Genomic DNA, 21248 nt, shown 5'->3' on the forward strand with positions numbered 1-21248 from the left:
TCCTGCTCTTGGCTGCTGCTGAATTTACCATTATATTGGCTGAGAAAAAGAATTATCTGGTACTCTCTCTACCATAAAACATATCATTTAAGCTGTTGCAAGACACTCATGGTGTACAACTAGTCAGTATTTCTAAAACTGGATGAAATTTTCAGGGATATACAGCATGTATGGCGTCGAATGGACCAAGATTCAGATTGATGAGCAGAATTTGTTGCATTAGGTAGCACCCAGCTCTCATTTTGTTTGCATTTTTATGTCCTATTCAAAGCCAGTTCCTCCAAAAAACCAAGACCCCTGCCCAGATTCCTTCACCCTCACCTGGCCTAATGCTCCTCTGACGTTCCCTTGGACCTCAAAGAAACAGTCAGTGTTTGAAACCTTGGGGGCAATGAGGGAAACGTGGATGAACACTAAGCGATGTCATTTATATAGCCAAGGCCTCTCAAGTGCTTTGTTGCAGAGAGAACACCGGGGATACATACAGATAATATGTTAATAGGAGATCAAACACAGAGCCTCCTGAGTCTTTCGTCTCTTGAGGCTTGTTAGGGATGTTAAATATGGAACAAGAAACCATTTGAATTGACAAAATGATTATTCATTGATGAATAGACCTTTAAAATAGAGGAGATCAGAGACAATGGTTACATCTGGACCAGATTTTTTTCTTCCTTGATCTTCTATGGACCAATAACATCCACCAGGCATCGCAGCCTGGAGCTGTGTATGAGATCCTAAAATGAATCTTAACAATCAGTTCAACAGGGAACCAACCATTTTCACTGGAATCGTCTGTATTTGTCACTTTTCCTCAGAATGAAGGGAGGCCCGTGTTTACTTGATCCTTGATCAGTGTCTGGACAGACCAGAAGCCTCTTATCGGGGTGAAAAAGTGGTCAAACAAATTTTCTGGTATTTCTTTGACTAAGCTACCAGGCTGGTTCAGAAATGTATTCACAATGGTTTTAATGAAGTTGTAGAGATTTTATGGACCACAGACTTTGCTTTAAAGCAAATATTCTTTGTTCAGAGCAAATTTTCCGACTGGTTTCAACCCTCAGAGGTGAATGTTTGCTACTTTGGCACGGAAGCACTATCTCAGAGAACCCTGTCTCCTGGAAAGGACTACAGAATTTCATCTAAGGACTACAAACTTCAGACTTCCTGCACTTTATTTCCCTTATCAGATCCCCTCTGGCCTTCCTCTTCCTCCTCCCTTCCCTGTCTTTCTTTCTAAAATGGACGTTTTGCCCAGAGGGATTATAACGAACAAAGGATTAAACAAAAAGACGCTGCTATTTTCCCCCCTCCTCCTCCTCCTACTTATCATCCCTTTATCTCTCCATCCATCTTTCCATCCAGTGCTATTTATGGAAAGTTTTTCACGCTTCCTTCAAGACTTCCACCTAGTTACTTTCTTTCTCATCCACCCCTCCTCCCATACTGTTGTCCTCGTGTTTTTCCTGAAAGGTAAGCAATATGCAATGGAGGTCGTGTCACCTTTACATGAAGATTTTGTTGCAGCCAAAGAGTCCCTCTGTTGTAAACTTAGTAACCATTACTCAATCAAAAGAAATCTGTCGATTAGCATTCTTAATGCATTCACAAAAGGTTTGTTTGTTCGTTTGCTACACACAGTTTCTTTATTCATGCCCTGAAATATTTATGTCAGCTTTAACATTTTACAGTTGTGTCTTCAGTGATAAACAATCTAAAAAATCTGACTTTCATTGCATATTGCTCCCCTGCAGTAGGAGGACTATTGTTCCCTCTCAATTTTTAATTGGCTGGAAATAAACTTATATTAAACGTGTGTTATCTTATACCCGGATATGATGCAGATAAATATTATTATATTAGTCTCTAATATGGTGTGTTGGCCCAACGATCCCCGAAATGTTTTTTGATGTAACTGTTTATTGTTTTCTGTATCAATTCATGATGTATGTCCTTTGTTGTGTTAATGACTTCTATGTTTTGTTTTGTTTTAGGTTTTAATATCTCTGTAATGTTTGTTTATTTGTCGTGTTCATTTATTTGTGTTCAGTAGTTTGTAAAGTTTCTGCAGGAGGCATAGAGAGAGTTTGGCCATTGAGAGTAAAAAGGGCCCCATACTGCTGCCATGTCTCTGAAATATATCATTATTTAGCATAGAGTAACGTTCTTGTTTTAATATTATTGTTTTAGAGATGCACTGATCGACTGGCTAGGGACTGCAATCGGCCAGTTTTCAGCATGATTGGACGGTCAGTATCAGATATATCCAATTCTGTGCCGGTCTGATTTACACACATTTCACCAGGGCCCCAATGGGACCGCCGGCCCGTACTGAAAGGAAGGAACTAAATATTTTATGTTATTTACTTGTTTCATTTTCAGCAGCGCATTAAAGACAGACTCCTTCCGTTTTTACCTTTCACAATAAGAGTCCCAGTTATACCAGTATACGTGCGGGACTGCTTATTGGGTAAAAGTCACTTAAACATTTCAGCAACAGGCCATTAAAATAATGTGTTTTTTTTATATTAGTTATTTAATAGGCAGTGTTTTAATACAAACATGCAATTGAATTTTCCATTAGAAAGAGCTAGGAAGAAGGAAGGAAGGAAGAAAATCAGAATCGAAATTGGCAGGTCAGACTTTTAAAAAACTGAAATCAGCCAAGAAAAATGCAATCGGTGCATCTCTGGATTTTTTTCATGGAGTGTTATAGGACCAACTTCTCCTCCAAATAATTTTTCATTAGCATTTATGGAGGAACATTCAGCCGTATTGTAGCAGTCAGGATATCAGGCTGAACATTGACAACATGTTGCGTTTGAACCATTTATCAATTGGCTATTATTTATACAATATCCAAACATGAAAGCTAGTATGGTTAAGCTGTCGCAATGATATGATAACTAAACCAAGCTGGAAAAGCTTATGTCATAAAAAAGCTAAGGTTAATGCCTCGTATGAGATGGGACATGAGAGAAACCAGTGTTGAAGACACACTCTTATCTTCCACCGAGACTTCCACACTGTTACATTTTCCTGCATTTCTAAAAATCACACTACTTCTTGCATCAGAATATTTGCATATAAATACTATTTGCCGGAGCTTGAGCTGGTGGGAAGTCAAGATGCACAAAAAAGATGGATTTTATGATCCTTCAGTCCAGTCCTCATCAAGTTTGCATTGCAAATTAAGTCTGGAAGCACTTTAGCAACATGGTACAAAAGGATAAAGGTCAAAATAATTTAGATACTAAATCTAAATTAATAATTGGCACTTCCAGGGCATGTGTGACAGCGTAATAAAGTGATGTATACATGACAGGTGTAAACATAGCCATGAATTCTAAAGGGACTCTGGGGCAGTAACTGAAGAAAGGCAATGACTATACTCTGTCTATGAATGTAGAAACATCGTCCTCTCACCTCCTGGTCTGCAGGTCTCGTGTTGTTGGTAGCTAAGTATCTTAGCTAGCTGAAACCTGTTCCTATAGCCTGTGTGTGTAAAGAATAATAAATTCTAGTTTGTTACGTAAAAACTGCAGCAGCCATGATGACTGAGGGCCTCAAAGACTATATTGCCCAGAAATCTATGGTGTGTTGTGTTATTATGATGATTGTGATTATGACGGTGATGATATGATGATGGTGACAAAGCATTTCCTGCTCAATATGCATTGATTTAAATAAAAACATATCACACTTATGTCAAATTTAAATCCACTGTGAAGCTTCGACAGACTACAACATCTATTTATCCTTCCAAAGGTATCAAAAGCAGAAAACTAAAGTGATGTATTACACATAGTTTCAAGTCAAACACAAATTACATTTTTGGCGATAGAGAAAGCCAGATGTTGTGAATATGTGTGAGAACATGATGTTGTGAGATAAAGGCAGAAACTGAAGAAGGAATATATGCACAGGATCAAATGAGATCATAAATCAGTCATGATAACATCTCACCTCTATACTATACCTTATCTCATCTTCTCTGTCCCATGTCCTCTCACCTCTCTCTTATTTCTCATCTACTCTCTCCTCTCACTTATCATGTCTCCATTTATCTTTCTGTCGCCTCTCCTCCCATCATTTCTGTAGTCTTTTCACCTCCATTTCTCTCATCTCTGCCTTCTTTATCCTCTGTTCTGTTTGGTCCATTGTGTCTCTTTTTCACCCCCCTCTCTTCCTAGTTTTTATGCTTATTCCCCGCTTCCTCTCCTCCTCCCCCATGTCAAATATCCTCTCTCTATCCTTTATTCTTTACATACACTCTCTCTGTATTTTTTATTTACCTCCTTATCTCTCTTTCTTTCCAGTCTGCTTCCCTGTCAATAAGAGCGCATTAGGTTTATTTACATACAGCCTGTCACTTCTGCCACAGAGATATACTAATCCATTGCTGAGCCTTAGAGCAGCATAAACACAGTCTTTTTTGTAGTCACTGTTGACTGATTTTGGATCAGCCCCTGAAATACCAAATCCCTGGCCTCCATCACCAGGAGCAGAAATTAAATCTGCCACCAAATCAGCATGAAAGCTAAAAACAAACTGCAATGAGACACCGACGGGGGAAACTGACCAGATTCTGTTCAGACAAACACTGACACTCAGTGGTCAGAAATGGAATTAAAATCTTTGTAGCTGCTCAATGCTATTCAAATGTTGATTATTATTTGCATTTAACAGAAACTCATCTATTTTCACTGAAACACAGCTACGTTGCATTAACTCGCAGCTTTTCATCCACTGTGTTAGTCATTAAGTGGGCGTCTAAGAGGAGACACTCCTGGTGAAAAAAACTGTGATTTTGTTCTGTTTTACTTCTAGAACATGTCTACTTTCAGACTAGTGAGAGGAAACGTCCAAAATATACATGTAGGTGTTTATTTAAGTTCAGATTTCTGCAAATTAGAGCATTTTTAAAGCAACGTTGTGTAACTTTGTTCCCTTAAAATAGAAGCTTCAAAATCATTTTGATGGTACAGTGTCTTGTAATAGGGTGAATGGTGTCTCTCAGCCACTCCGCCCCCCCATCACTTGTTTCTGCACTATGTAACTTCAGTGTAGATGTTTAAGTAGATAATGACTTGATCGCATATTTAACCATTATTGCTATACAGTTCAAATCTACCATATTCACCTGTAGTGTCTCCCAATATTTTCAAAATGCTGTATCATTAACTACATCTGCAAACCTGCACATGGCAGTGTAGGTAGTCAGCAAGTCATGTCAACTGAATGATCCCAGGTCAGATGACACTATTCTACTGTTTTTATAGTGTAACAGAGCTGTTTTCTGTGTTTTTTGTGTATAGTGTTTACATCGCATTTTCTGATCTTTACAGCAGATGCTAACTCATTCAAACACTACATGAAGGAATTTGTAATACAAACAACAAATACAGTAGTCATGCCAAAGGTGGGTACAGTAGAGCTTTGTGGTTGTATGTATGTATGACGAGACAGCGTTTGAAAATCCTTGTTTTCAGAAAGTAAACGTGACCCACACTGATGCAGTACCACGTACATGTGAAGGGGAAGTAAGCGCAAAAAGGAAGGAGAGAGAGTGTGTCACGACAGGGAAAAAGAGAGTAATGAGGAGAGGAAAAAGGCTGAGAAAAAAGTGAAGCGAGACAGGTCTGACAGCTTCCGAGGAGAGAGGCCGAGAAAAGAGAGCGATGTATGTGAGGCTTTAACAGGGTGGGGAGGAGTGTCAAAGGGTGAAACACGATAAGTAGTGTGCGAATGTGTGTTTGAGTGTGTGTGTATTCCTGTGTGAGGGTGTGTTAAAGAAAGTCAGACTGAGCCAGCCCATAAAACATTGATACTGCATTTCCCTCTATGTTTTTGTTAAAGTGGAGCTGCTTGTAGGAAAGCTGTCCCACTTAACATCCAGTGATGCAGCAGTGAAGACAAACTTCAACTTCCTCATAAAGGTGACCAGCGTATGACAGTGTACCATCAACATACATTGTGCTTCCAAGTAAATGCTGTTTTTAGATATAATAGTTAATTTATATGTAACTAAGGAGGTACAGTAGGATATAGCAGAGCTCCGGATTCGACATACTGTGACGTAAACGTTTCCAAAAAAGCAGAGAGAAAAAAGTATGACGCAAAATCGAGAAAAAAAGAGAAAAATGGTTCAAATGAGAGGCAGTGAGATTAAGAGACCGACAGAAGCACATCTATTTTGAACTCTTTCTCACTTCTCCCTGCTCTGCCTGTTTTCCATTTCCAAACATAACATGATTTTCACACCTGAGACAATTTCTAGGAAAGCTGTGAAATACAGATAAGCGCGTGTGTGTGGAGGGTTTTTCTGTCTCCGTGTAATGAGACACCAAATGCATGAAGGTAGACACTCAGACAGCACACGCGCACACACACACACTAACACACACGCACACACTCTCGGGATGCAGCTCTAGAGAGCCCTGTCTCACCCAGATGATTATGAATGATGAGTGTGTCAGTCACAGATGGGCCTCCCAGGACAAAACACACAGTAACACACACATCAGGAGGCAGTGAAACAAAGCCAGAGACTATGAACAAGACAAAATGCTCTCAATTACAGCCCCATAATCCTTTAAGAAAAGATACCACACTCAACAATCAGTAATGAATCCATCAATCAGCAATGAAATTAGAGCTAAGGAGCTACTGAACAACCCAGACACAACAAAGGTACAGTAGTCTCCAAGCAACTCGGGTAAGTAATCATAATAAGAGCAGGACCAATGCATCAGCAGGCAGATATTATAGATGATGTCTGGCTCAGGTTCGTTCTCGACCTTGGAAAGAGAACAGTCTCATCCCAAGGAACATTCTGGACCTTCCGATCATATCACACGATCTTCATCAGCAGATAGAGTTTGCGCAGTTGTCATGGAATTACAGATTTCCAAATTTCCTATTCATTAGTGCAGTTTCAGAACTTCTTGTTCATGCTGGCTGAGGTGACAGTCTGTTAAACTATCTGCAGATGAAGATCATATGGTATCACAAAAACTCTTCGTGGTAAGACTGACCTCAATTTTTCGAGTGATGCAGATTAAAATTAATTCAAATTTCAAATAAGCTTATATTCAATCATGCTGGTATTTGAAACAACTGCACTGTTTCCTTAACCTCAGAGTAACAACTACGAATAACACTGATCAAGTATGGTTCAAATCCCAATGACTGTTTAAACTGTTTATCCTGTTGTGGAAACCTATGGATCGTCACATCTTAGGCAAATTTCACAAAGCTCACAATACATTGTTATCTTAAAAAAAAAAAAATCTTCCAGTGAGTAAAACAATAGAATAAGCTTAATGTGACCAAACTGTGAATGTAAACAAACTAAATCTGTTCTCTTCTCAACAACTTCAACAACCACAGATGCCAGCTTTTTGTTAGTTTGTCTCGGAGTGAATTCCATTGCCCTTCACAAGTGTTACAGATGAATCAGCACATCAGTACCAAAATGCTGATTGCAAGGTGATGCTTCCAGCAGTCTCCATCAAATCAGCAAGGTCACATCTCATCAAAAAATCAACTCAAGGACAGTCAATTTTACCATGTGAAACCGCAGGAAAAGACAGACGGAGACAAGAGAGGAAGAGCCAAGAATGAAAGCACAGAGGATGCTTTAAACACGGAGGGATAAAGCGCTTTGCAAGAGCAACGTCACAGTTTAGAAAGAGAAAACGTTGCAAGTATATGTGAGGGAAAGAGAAGCGTGAAAGAGAGGGAGCAGTAGAATAAAATGTATGTAAAAGACAGACAGTGTGTATCTAAAAAGAAATTATCTTCCTACCTCCAGCGATGGCCGTTTTCTTGCCCACCGTGACAGTGACAGCAGTGGTAGCAATCATTATCCTCCCTGCTGGTAGAGCAACACACAGTTAGCAAGAATTCACAGCACTTTATCAATACATGCATGTGGCAACATTGGCGCATGCAAGCGCACATCACAAAAATACACTCATATTCCTTCTAAACATACACACATGCAGTGTGAATATCTGCATGCACAGGAACTGAAAAGGAAAATTATCCCAGAATTATTCATTTTCTCACGTACTGAATACATCATTTCTGTGAACACTAGCGGTGATAGTGACAGCTGAAGTGTTAATACAGATATGCCAAAATGTGTTTGAAAATATGTGGGTGACAGATTGACTTGGACTCAGTAGGTAATATTTAATAAAATCATGCATTTGTCTTCTGTGTGTCTAATCACAGCCATCCTGCCAACTGTCACCAAGCCACACATTCCAGCCAGAATGACATTTTTAGCATTTATGTAACACAGAGTATGAGAGCTAATCGACTAACACAATCATAACAGAAGGCCTCTGTGTGTGCACTATGTGTTTCCATGTGCCCCATATTTATATTTCTCTGAACAACACTGTTTGCCTCCATGACAATAATGCCTTTAGGAAATTCTACGATTCTGATGAGACTGATGTAATACAGCCAACAATCTCTATGAAACCAGATTTTTTTTCTTGAGGATTCATCAAAGATGCATTCAATGCAAATGAACCAGACACCTTACTGGCAAGCCAATAGAGGAGAGGAGGTTCTTATACTTTGGCTTGCATGCTCTTGCAGTGACAGAAAGTGAGAGAAGATAGAGCAGGAGAAGAAGAAAGAGTAAGAGAGCAGAGCTAAAAGACTGCTACAAAGGGGGGTGAAGAAACAGAAAACAGAGTCCGCAGCAATCATCATGCTTTGAAATCAGGGGTGAGGAAGAACAACGTGAGGATGAATAAAAAGAGGAGGCATGCCAAGAATATGTAAAAGTTTTCCTCTACCCTCCTCCTCCTCAAAATCATCATCCGCCTCCCTCCGTTTCCTCCCTCCCTCCTCCGCTTGGAGCTCCAGCTCCAGCTCCTCTGCGCTCAAGGTGGCGCTATAGTCAGCCTCATAGTCCCTGAATATATCTGAACACAACAAACTGTATCTAACATCAACCTAAAACATATATAACACCATTCTTTTCATATCTGTAGGACTCAGAGTTTTACATTTTCTGAATTGTGAATATCCCATACTGTCCACTATTGTTTTCTGTAACATGAGATTTTAAATCATGTTTAGATTTAGTGCAAACATGCATATATACTTACTTTAAGTAAGAGTAAGAGTAAGAGTAAGAAGTGTATATATACACACACCCTGTATTCTGTCATGAGGAAGGGCAGTATTATCAGCCTCATACTCATTGAACACGCTGTATTTCAATAAAATTGCATTTAACTCTGCATGTAGTGAAGATTAAATTCCTGTTCTTTGCTGCTGCCTGAAGCACTTTGCTTGTATTGCTTGCTTTGTATTTCAAAAGCACATTATAAATATATTTTATTTAAGGAGAGCTAAATAAGAAAATTAGATCCCGAGGCAGAGAAGGACCAGGCTCAAAATCCCATCTGTTTACTGACTTCCATGTCTTGACTATATTTAAAGACGGAGTTATGTGTTAGTATGATGTGATGATAAACATGATGGTTGTTAACTTTGTGATTATTCTTCACCAAATTTTCCAGAATATGAACTTTGGTGAAGGATAAAACAGAATAGAATACAAATCAAGACTGAACTGCCACAAATAACCATTTTTCAAACTTAGCCCTACAAACTACATAAATATACAACGAAGTAAACAGAAAGGAGCAGTTGTAGCCTGCAGGCTGTAGAGAAATGAGCTTGTCACTGAGAGATTTCTGGCTCAACCTGCTGAACACGGCGGAGAAAATTGGAAATAAAACAGTACAAATAGTGTTTTGTGTGCCTGTGTGTGTGGATGCTTGCTCAGTAAAGGTATGTCCTCTACCTCTAGTCTCTTGTCTGGGCATGTAGTATAGAAACTGTCCAGCTGGGTACTCAGCTGCTCTGCGATACCACACTGGGAAATGGTCCAATGTGAACATATTCTCCTTGTCTGTGGAGGTCAGGAAAGACCTGCGGAGAGACAAAAATAAGTTTTAAGAAAAAAACCCTACTATCTACTGGCTAAAAATGATAACAACAGCAAAGAAGGACAAATGATGAGAAGATAAAGTGGACAACTGAAAGATTTGGGGATATCTGAGGTAAGAAAAAAGAGAGTAAAGCATGATATGATAAGAAAAAAGCAGTGAGATGAAGTGGAATATAAATAAAGGGGGAGGAGAAGATGAAGAAATAGAACAGTGAAGACGTAAAAAGTTAAACTCAAGGGAGACAATAGTAAACATCATCTCCACTGATGCTTTAAAATCTCAGAGAGTAGCTGAAAAACAAAGAAATACTGAAAAAAGTAAAGGACATAAACCACATACACCAAATGTGCTGTGTGCTTTATGTATTTTCCATTGTTTTGGAGTGTAAAATGTTTAATCAGTTGCATGTCTTGAGTAACTAGACTTTAACTGAGATTCTTTACAGAAAACATTTTCTTCTATTGACCACCAGAGGGCGGATTCCCCCATACCGTAATTTCAGCTTCATTTCATCTCTTTAACTGCTTTAACACCTTATTAAACCCCAGTTTGGGCTGTAGACAAGAACATATGACTAGTCTGGTGTGATAATATATATATATATTTTAATATTTTTCCCTTTGTTATTAGGTTAATGACAGTTTAAGATGGGCAGGAAAGGGGGAGAGAGAGGAAGGCATGCAGCAAGGAGCAACCGGTTGAAAATGAAACCCGGGCTGCTGCCAAGGACTCGGCCTTCGTGCATGGGTCGGGACACAGGAGCACGAGATGAGCTACCAAGGTGCCCTATGGTGTGATGATTTTCAAGGTAAAAAATGTATGTGTTTTTCTTACTCACTTGCCAATTCTTTTCTCAATACCAGTGTATCGCTGGAATCTCATCAGGCCTGAACGGGTCCCCAGGAACACAGTCTCTACCCCATCATCCATACTGAAAGAGAGAGAGAAAATGAGAGAGGAAAGAGGGAGGTGTAGCAGACAGACAGGGACAAGCTGATGTTTGTATAAATAAAAAGAGTAATCAAAGTCCATGTCGTAATTAAAAAGAGAACTTATGCAGGTTAATATTTACCCAGATGTGTTGAGCATCAGAGCTGTCCAGTAGGCTTCCATGGGAGCCGTGACCACAGCATCAAATAGGGTTTGTTGCAACAACAGCACATCACCTGTAGAAAGAAAACAAACGGTGTGTTTGAGAATACTGCAAGCTGTGCGAGTGTGTTATAGTCTCTTCTAATTTGTGATGTCTATGTGAATAAACAGTATCCATCTACAAAGGAATTGCAGGGGAAAAGTGTGTGTTAGTTTCCCTAGAGCAAAAGTGAAATTAAAGTGTCAACTTACAGTCCAGATCTGGTTCTTTTCCAGTGAGGTATCCCACCACAGCCTGCAGCTGGCTCAGCTTACGATGGGCCGGGTCAATGTCTGTCTCGCAGTAGGTCCTACGAGCACACGCAAACAAAAAAAAACAAAACAAAAAGCTCGATAATCATATTTTCATTTAGAGCTACAATCACTCACACGGGTGGGAATAATATAAAGTCTATGTTCTGCTAGTTATGCAGTACTCACCATTCATTGGCTATGGTCAGGTCTGGAGCCAGTAAATCATGGAGCCCTGAGGCAAAAAAGAGAAAAGACAGATAGTAAGACAGGAAGATACAAATACAGAAAACTAAGAGAGGAAGGAAAGACTTACCCTCCTCGACAGAGACGTTTCCGATGAAGATATATTGTCCATATCCCCTTGTCAACACTATACCCAGACTGTAAAAAACAGAGATGATGAGTTATTTTACTACTTTTTATATTATATGTCAAAGGCAGAATGAATCATGCTCATAAGAACGTTATTTCCAACAACATGTGTTCTTACTCTGAACAAATGTGTCAGCTGCAGCTGTGTTAGGCTGCTATTAAGCATTGTATGCAGGTAGAGGTGTTGCTGTCGGACATATAACAGTTTAAAGGCTAACACTTCATGTAATCCTGTTGAGTTGAAAGGGTCAGACAAACCTGAATGGTGTCTCATTGATGATGGTGTAGGAGTAATCATTCTTTAAGAACATCACTCTGGTCTGTGAGAGACAGAGAGAACACAGAGAGAAAGAAGAAGACAGGTTGTACTTGAAGGCTAGAAAATACAAATGGACCAGTAAAACTTGAAAGGAAACACGGAGACAAAACTTGGATAAATAAAAAAAGACACTAAAACCCCAGCGGTAGAAAGAGAAGAAAAATCGAACCTCTGATGTAATAATTAAGATAGCTCCTCTTGTTGTCTTGACACACACAAAAATAAAAGTACTCACTCCTTTGTCCACTGAAGTTCTCACATCTAAAGACATCCCTCCAGTTTCTCCTTTAACCATGGCTGTCCTCAGCTGAAACACAAACATCACATACTCACACTGACATACAGAAGGGAGAAAACAGAGAATTGAAATGTGTGCCAGTCTGCATTACTCACTTTTTCCTCAGTGTCTTCCCATTCCACCTCTGACAGATCAACACTGTTATAGTTGGGTTTTGGCTTCAGCTTCTTCCCTTCCTTATACTGGCACACACACAAACAGCACAACAAGTCTTTAAACAACCTATCTGATTGCTCTATGCGTAGCTAATTGCAGTAAATATGTCAAGCACGGTTACAAAGTTTCTCAGTTCAATAATTCACTGTATAACGCAATCTCTGTCTGTACCAGAGGCCGTAGGTCGGGATGAGACAGGATGTAGCCGTTGTTGGTGATGAGGTAGGCATAACCATGGACACCAAGCTGAAGAGACACATTCACATTAAAATATGAATCCAAGATGTCACTCGCTGGTTCATAGAAGAGTCAATACAGAGTATGTATATGCACAGTGCATCTCATGGATGGTTTACCTTGTATCTTGGAGCTAATCTCATCAGTTCTCTCAAGGCCACATCAGTTCCTACCACTCCCAGCAGTATCCCATGAGACAACTACAGGAAAACACACAGCAGATAATTATATAGGCACAATTTCAGGTGACGTCTGTTGAGGCTAATAGTATTATTGTTGATTAAAACTAATACTTACAGTCTCTTTCTTCTTGCTGAACACAGGCATGGCTACTGAGGTCATCAGGAGCAGGCTTTGAGCCTGAGTGTTGAACAGCTGAAGTACACACAAACACACACAAAAAACGATTTTGTACAAGCTAATTTAGTTAGCAAAGCCATGAGAAAACAACTGTAAATTTAAATAGAGTTAGAGGAGTTCATTCTGGTTGACCAAAGGTGGAAAATGACGTGAAATGGAGTTGGGTAGAAAGACAATGTTTAGCTACTTTAGTAACGCTACATCAGTCTAAGCAAGAGAACTTTAACTAGGCTAAGCTAACGTTTTCCAAAAGGGAAAGCTAAGCAATAAGTCAGCTAATCACACAAATTACTAAAATTAAGTGAAAATGGTGAAGAACAACTCTGAAATAAAATTGGCAGCTAGAGTAAATGTCAACGCAGCGTGTTTGCCGTCAGGTTTCAAGGGGAAAACTAAGACTGACTAAGCTACTGTAGTCTAGCGTTAGCTAACTAGAGAAGCTAAGCTAACGTTAGCATTTAAAGCAATGGTTGCAACATGGAAACTACTGGACACCACTAGAAGCTGTTAGCAATTGACTGTAAGTATAATGCTCAGCAAAACATTACAGACGCTATATACTGAATTTTACATGGCTACGTTACTTAAAAAAATACATTAAGCACAATAAACTCAAAGCTCTAAGTAGGATTAGCATTACCTCTTGTGAGTTTGGGAGCTGAAGGTGGAGATGAAGGGGATGAAAGACATGAAATGGCAGTGAAAAGATATGCCACGTGGTACAGATAAAAAACAAGATATTAAAATAAATAAACAAACTAAAATAAGAAGGCAGAGGAAAACGAAATTAATTGAATTATGTAGAAAATAGAAAAACAAACTGGCCTGGATTGGCTTTTTGCTGGTGTGTTGCTAAATAGTTGTCAGTGCATTGCTGGTTGGATGCTACATGACTAACAGTGTGCCACCACAACTGTTCAGTTACATTACAAATACCAATGCTTTATTCATGTCAGGGATTTTTTTTCTTTTGCTTTCCCTTGCATGAGTTTGCCATGATCTGCCTGGATTGTTAGGGGGGCTGTAGGTGGGGGTTGGTGGCTTAGCTGCTGCCATCAAGAGGCGGATTATGTCCTGTGTTAAAGTTAAAGATAATGCTATGGTGGTCTGTGTGGTGGCTTGGATGAATTGGATGGAGGGATTTTGATGTTTCAGCACCACGGAGAGAGGCACGGAGATGAATGGCCCGGCTTTAAATGCTTTCATGAAGCCAGATACCAAAAGTAATAGCACAGACGTCCCAAATGAGTCTGACATTTTGATTACAGATGCCAGATGATATTAATACGAGATAATAGTATGTGTTCCCAAGAGAGGCAGACTGACCACGCTGTCCATATAGGCCTCAGTCCAGATGATGTCGTGGTCATGGTTGATGACCATTGGCCTGCTGAGAACATGGAGGTACTCCATAACGTTTTCCTGGACGTCAGCCAGGGTGGAGACATGTGTGTAGTAACCTGAGGGACACGCAAATACAAACACACCATATATCATGAATTACTGAACTCAGATGGAAAAACCAGGACCCATAAATTTTAGCAAAAGAAAAATTGCCCACCACATTATTTTTATCTTTCTGGCCTTTGGGTATTACATTTAGAGCAGCAAATTCATTTATCTGACTTCAAAAAACCTGGTATTCCCAGAAAACACTAAGCTGTTTTTTAATGAAAAAAAAACAGCTTGAGTCTCCCATCAGTGCAAATGTGCTTTTTGACGTTCCTTTAAAGCTTGGCTTAGTCTAAGGTTTATGGCATTTTTGCAAGTGGGAGACAATGACGTCAATGGGATACCTGCAGCGAAGCTGCTCAGTGACAACAGGCTACTGAAGCACTGCCAGGTGTGAATGTGTGAACGTGTGCAACCTTTCTCCCCTTTGTAACGTCTCCCTGAGAGTGCTTTGCTAAATATTATTAAGTGGACCTGCTCACTCAACTAAAACTGCATCAAGAAGGTTTTTGCAGGAATGTAAGAATAAGCATGTTTAAGTATTTTGTTGCTGGCAGAGGCAACTGCCAGGGTACGCAACAGAAGGGAGTGCACCTGTTACCCATTACACACAGACACATGCACGCAGATATGATATTATTTTGGCCAGCGATGTGTTTACAGTGTATCTGTTCTGATAATCAGGTATTTAGTCAGGGGTTTCTGATGTGCTCAGAGCTGTATAAAGCGATTATTTTCAGCTCTGAGCTGCTGCATGACCCCTATAATTCACAAGAGGGCAGCACCTGATACCCACAGCACCACCTGGGAGCAACGCGGCGGGCCAGCAGACCTCCTTTTTCTTTCTCGATCTTATTTTATTAAGAAGTAGTTTTCACATAGACTGCTCTAGTCCTTGTCCTGAAATTACCCAAACTTTACATTTTGTGGCCAAACCAAGGATCAGACTAGCAGTTTTTATGTCACAAAGCAGATTCTTTGACCTGTAGGTGAATGATTAATCTCCATTTGTTTTATACCCTTGTTGTTGCAGGCAATCCATTTAACATTGTCAGCAAACGTCATCTCTCGTCCAATCAGATAGGTGAACACTCGAACCTGGAGAGAGGATAAAGTGAAATGAGCGTGAGTAAGATGTGACAAAAGGCAATCATCATAAACAGTCGCTGACATGCATTTGTTTGCTCACAGTACATTTCACTGGTGTTTGCGGATGTGTGCGTCATACCCGTCGTTCAGGCCAGTTGAACTCTTCAAAAACATCCTGGAAGTCCTCCATGGCGCCGTCTGTTATCAGCATGATGGCCTGGTTACACAGGCTGCCCTGGCCGAGCGCTGCAGCCTAAACACACACACACAATGTACTTTCATTGCATATAATGTCGTTATTGTTCAGACCTAGCAGTAAGTGTGGTTGTTGCACAGGGGCGCAAACCTCGTTGAGGATCTTGAAAGACTCCTTCATTGCTTTTTTCACTTTGCCCTCTCCTTTGACATGGAGCCCGTCAACCAAAAGCTTGAAATGCTGCAGAGAGATACACAACAAGTCAACAAATAGACGTCTTTCGCCATGGATCTAAATGCAGGTGAATGCCACCACAGAAAAAGAAGAAGAGAGAGATTCTGAGGGAGTGAGTGAAAGAGTGTAAAGGAGGGATTTTTCCTGACCAGTAAAGGCAAATTCACTACAACACCAGGAGATAATCAGGATTAATCAACATGTGCACACAGACCCCCACACATTGACTATGAGGAATGGCAGCAATGTTGTGTATTTGAAAAAACTGATAATTGAAATGATTTTAAAACACACATATTGGTCTTTTTCAAAGTTTGTGTAAAACTCATTCTAACTTACAGTCGAAGTAAACAAGATGAACAGTTGTTCCAGAATGTGTGTCTTACATAACAGCCACTAAACTGAAGATTGTCCTCCTGTGTGTGTGTTCGACATGAGTTTGTGCGTAATTGTGTCAGCCAACATCTGTAAGCCCATTCTGTAACAGCCTGCCTCTCTAGGCATTCAACCAATCAAATCCCCTGCTGACGGGTCATGTGACCTACTTAAAATTGTCAGCATCCAGCGACCTCACCTGATCTGCGATGATGTGAAGGGGAGTGAAAGTAGGGCATACATCCAACAAATAACACACACACACGCACACACACACATACGCAAACACAAAGGCTGAGCAGGTGTTGGTATATGAAAACAAGAGAACAGATGAGTAAAAAGAAAAAAGAAAAGAAAGCAGCAGTGAGACAATGAGATATTAATGGTGTTGTGCATGCAAATTCAAAAAAAGAGAGTGAGATGTTAAGAGGCGCGAAGGAGAAGAGAAGAGAAAAGAGTGTCGTGGCTTTGTAGAGGAGGTGAAAACAAGGAGATGGAGGAGGAGACTGTGCAGGGAAGTGGAAGAGAAGGGGAGAAAAAAACAATCTGGATTCTTGTTGAGTCAGAGCACAAACTTTTAACCACACATGAGCCGGTCCTGAGGGTTTCATCACTAATCCCCTAACGAACATGTTGAACCCCTGATAACACACGTTACCCTGTGATGTTTGAACTGTGATGTGATGACAGAATAATCTTTGTCTTTGGAGGATTAGCGAGATGACAGCTTACGATTAATAGGTTAACAGAGGGTAAGTGAATTAATTAGCTGGGAGCTTGTTTGTGCGTCTCTTCTGTCTGTGTGTGTGTCCATGTGTGTGTGTGTGTGTGTGTGTGTTACCTCTCTGTTATCCAGATCAGCCTGAACCAGCATGCCCTTGAAGCAGGGCTCCACGTAGCGAACATAGTCACTGTACTGGTGAGAGAAATTGAATATAATCAATAATTAGCATGATTAACAGTAAACATGATCAACTTTTATAACAGGTTATGATTAAGGCTTGTGCATGTAAAAGGTTTTGAAAAAGGTTTCGCAGTGGATGAGAACCGATTTAGAGAGTGCGAATTAAACACCTTTTTCAACAAAGGATGTCTCATCTCGAAATAAAACAGATTTTTCATTTTGCCGCGCGGCCACTGCATCGAAAGGAGTGTAGCTTTAAATTCTGTGTAAAAAAAAACAGCTTAAGGGCAGCGGATTTGCTGCAGGCGTATGATTACACACACAGTAATACCAGGATAAACCATGCTTATTACACCGATTTGTAGTTGTAGGGCTGCACACAGCCAAAATCCTGAAAAACCTAAAAACAAAATGAATTTTGAAGCACTGATGTTGCTGAAGATAAGTGAATTGCATGTTCGATGTGTGTATATGTACTTTGTACCTGGTTGCATGTATTCACCCCAGTCTCTACGCTGTATCTGTGTATGAGCTTGTCTTTGTGTTTATCTCAAAATCACGTTCGCCGGGATTTAGACAGTCTGCCTCTGGTGAGCGTTGTGTGTACTTACAGCTATGATGTTAACAAAGTCATTTTCTCCCAGTGTGTCCAGGATTGTGTTGATGGTGTGTTTGGCTATGGTCAGTCTGAGTCCCTTCATACTGCCACTGACATCCACCACGATCACCACATCTTTGGGAGAAGTGGCCGCCTGGATGTACCTAGAGAGAGACAGCAAGTCAAGGCAGGAAGCGACAAAGACTTTATGATAATGTCAGCCAAATACCACCCAGGCATGAAGAGACCAGACATTATTTACCAGTAGTCTAGCAGACAGACAGAACAAGCAAAGGTCAGTGCTTATCCTTTTATTTGTTCCTCTGTTCTTCCATCCATGTTTCTCTTTATCTCCTTATTATTATCCCCTGATTTTCCAAGCTCATTAACATCAATGAGATTTCCACTACAGCCGCTGTGATTGGCAGTTTCCCAGACCTACACGCTCCTTGATATCCGCCATCAAGGACACTGTCTGCGGTCAGGAAAGAGCTCCTGGAACAAGTAATCCAGCTCATGGTCTAATTGACACCGCAGACATTTTGATGTGTCACAGTAGGCAGGTAGGTAGGTAGTAAACCTGTGCTTTTTCCAAGTACGGCTGACTGATAAAATGCTTTTCTTCGGACCAGATCACCTCACAACTTTAAAAGTTGCATTTGGAGGAGAGTATATCAGGAGAGACAGCACTTAATAGGTAAAGCCTCTGATGCAAGAGGCTGAACAGCTACTCAGAAAGACTTCTTCTCCCCATGACTGCCTCTGCTGCTGATTAAACACGCTCAACTGGCTGAATAATCGTTGATATAGGCAGAGTGATGCCAACTTGCAAGACACACGAAAAAAAAACAAACTACAGCCATAGACATTTACTTATTGCCCAATGGAGTCCATTGACTGCTGGCTTCGAGTGTTAGGGCCGACGACTTGGGTTTGACGCTTCAGGTTGAGCTGAGTTGTCATGGTTCTTCACATTCATAAAGATAGATTGCATCTTGAGAAGCATTATCCTGCACTTGCAAACTATATAGAGAACTACAGCCATCAATAAGGAAGTAGAACTGATGTTAACGGAAAATGGCCCTTACCAGTTTCTGTTCCTGGAATCAAAGGTGACCACGCCATTTTCATCTGGAATCCACTGGATCCCTGGAGGGAGAGAGCACAAAGCAGAGAGATTTACTAAAAGCTGACGCTCAGGCGGTGCTCGGCTGATTGACGGATGAACAAATGGATGCATGGATGGATAGTGACAGCTTGTCAAATGAGGCAGAGATGGATGACGGTGGCAGATGAGTAAAACAAGCTGTGTCGCAAATTCTTTGCTAATTACACACACAGTAGACACCCACATAGGAGAGCATTCACCAGCAGCCGTACTGCAGCTGAGACTGAGTCATCACGTTTGACAGACAGCTCCCTGCGTTGTCAGTTGCTGTTTAAGTGTAGCGTTTGGCTTGCGTAGCTGGATGTTTACTACAGTTATCTAGAGCCCCGCTCATGTTGTCTAAACACTGTGCCGACGCAGGAGAAACATGCAACTGAAGATGGATTCGAGCCTGCAAGAAGACTCTGATGTGCACGAACCTGGGTACAGCCTGAAGAAGCCCGTAGAGCTGCCAAAGTACTGCCACGTGAGGGTTGGATCCTTCTGGAAGTTATTGATGAAGACATCATTTAGAGCCTCAGACATATAGACTCCATTCAAAATGTCTGGATCTAGAGAAACAGAGAGAAAGAATGAAATGGATATTCCACCAGCAATCAGATGTATTATACAGGATATTGAAGGTAATACAGGCTGCCCAGCTGTGTGTTTTCATGCATCTGTACCTCTGTTGTAGACATTAGTAGGGACTTGTATGTTACTCAGTTGCGTGTTGACTGGAAGTTTATTGAAGTGTTCGTTTTCTTCCAGAGGAAATTCTCCTCCCAGTGGCAACGAGTTCCCATCCTCATCCACCTTGTTGATCACCAAGGAGTTATAGTAGTCAAACTGGAAAGAACAATGGATGATGAGCATATAGATTATTCGACGATGACCTACAGAAGATGTTTAAGATGTGGAAATTTAATTCCACATGTGACAAAAACTGTGCACATATATTGAAGCGTATTGTCACATACCTCCATTGTTTCATTGTACTCGTGGTAAAGGTCAGCATCCTCTGCTGCTTCTGCCAACCTCTGTGATAAAATACAGAAGGTTAAAGACACACTCTGCCCGTATGATTGCTCTTATGGTAAATATGATTAGTTCCAAGATCACACTGATTACATTAAATGTGTCATTATTACCTTCACAGATTTCATCTTCCTCCCAAGCATCTCCTCCATCTCTTCAGCAAACGTTTTCACCAGCTCCTCTCCATCCACCTCCTCTATCTTCACCACACCCTCAACGTCCTTGTATTTCTTCAAAACAGACACAGTTGGCTCATCAGTAAAATGTTTTTTTCTTTTTATTATAATGCATCACATCCAGTTTGGCTACTGTCTGATGTCAAGGACAATATATTTCCTTAAATGCACAGTGGAAAAGAAGAAATACAAAAACACACACACATAACCATGGAAAAGCAGATCCTGGTATTATACAATTACACACATGCACACACACACACACGCCCACACCCACACACACACACACACACACACTTCCAGTTTGCAGTACAGATGAGGGTCAAGCCCTGACTTCATCCCCTCCCCAGACCCTCTCATAATCTGCAATATGACAGAATGATGCCAGAGAAAAGCATTTAGTGAACACTGTGCCTCCTGACTGACATCTGTGCATGTTTCAATGACTGTATTGTGTTTTGTGATGTGTCAAACATGTAATTCACTTCATTAAAGATGACATTGAAGGCATAAAAAAAATCAACAAGCCAACAACTGCTAACAACAACAGAGCAGCTGTGATACATCAATTCTTAAATGCCCAACTAGCCACCAGGCAAAAATTAATAAAATGTGTGACATGGTGACATAGTGTGATGTCATAAAGTCACGGAAATAAAGGAGGGACTACTGACAAGGCGTTTCTTGAGAGTCTGTTGGTTCAGACTTTGACTTCTATTACTTAAAGATCTTCTACATTCAGGAGAACATACATAAAACACTGAGGGAAAGGAAAAAAACAAAAAAGACTAATAGCTCTCCCTTAATGTTGGATATTGTATCCTCATTTGACAAAATTAGTTGTTAACACATAGAGATTACTTCATCAGACTCCTGTAAGAGTCTTTGATTGAACTAAATGTATTCTTCTGGGTGCATGTGGTCG

General features: G+C 40.5%; 1 protein-coding gene across 1 annotated transcript in view; it reads right to left on the reverse strand.

The window, feature by feature from the left end:
• Positions 1-21248, reverse strand: part of cacna2d4a (calcium channel, voltage-dependent, alpha 2/delta subunit 4a) — an 89558-nt gene that overhangs the window by 60067 nt on the left and 8243 nt on the right. Inside the window, exons 4-27 of the mRNA XM_073480956.1 lie at positions 20261-20377; positions 20090-20149; positions 19796-19958; positions 19550-19681; positions 19051-19111; positions 17976-18126; positions 17302-17376; positions 16002-16091; positions 15795-15908; positions 15586-15664; positions 14441-14574; positions 13052-13129; positions 12874-12954; positions 12689-12763; positions 12457-12543; positions 12299-12370; positions 12003-12064; positions 11686-11753; positions 11559-11604; positions 11331-11428; positions 11059-11152; positions 10825-10917; positions 9839-9966; positions 7811-7879 (exon numbers count right to left, since the gene is read on the reverse strand). Coding sequence (XP_073337057.1) covers positions 7811-7879; positions 9839-9966; positions 10825-10917; positions 11059-11152; positions 11331-11428; positions 11559-11604; positions 11686-11753; positions 12003-12064; positions 12299-12370; positions 12457-12543; positions 12689-12763; positions 12874-12954; positions 13052-13129; positions 14441-14574; positions 15586-15664; positions 15795-15908; positions 16002-16091; positions 17302-17376; positions 17976-18126; positions 19051-19111; positions 19550-19681; positions 19796-19958; positions 20090-20149; positions 20261-20377 — 2227 coding nt within the window. The remainder of the gene's footprint in view (positions 1-7810; positions 7880-9838; positions 9967-10824; positions 10918-11058; positions 11153-11330; positions 11429-11558; positions 11605-11685; positions 11754-12002; positions 12065-12298; positions 12371-12456; positions 12544-12688; positions 12764-12873; positions 12955-13051; positions 13130-14440; positions 14575-15585; positions 15665-15794; positions 15909-16001; positions 16092-17301; positions 17377-17975; positions 18127-19050; positions 19112-19549; positions 19682-19795; positions 19959-20089; positions 20150-20260; positions 20378-21248) is intronic.

Source organism: Pagrus major, chromosome 14 (genome assembly GCF_040436345.1).
Source record: "Pagrus major chromosome 14, Pma_NU_1.0".
In the NCBI taxonomy this organism is placed as follows: Eukaryota; Metazoa; Chordata; class Actinopteri; order Spariformes; family Sparidae; genus Pagrus; species Pagrus major.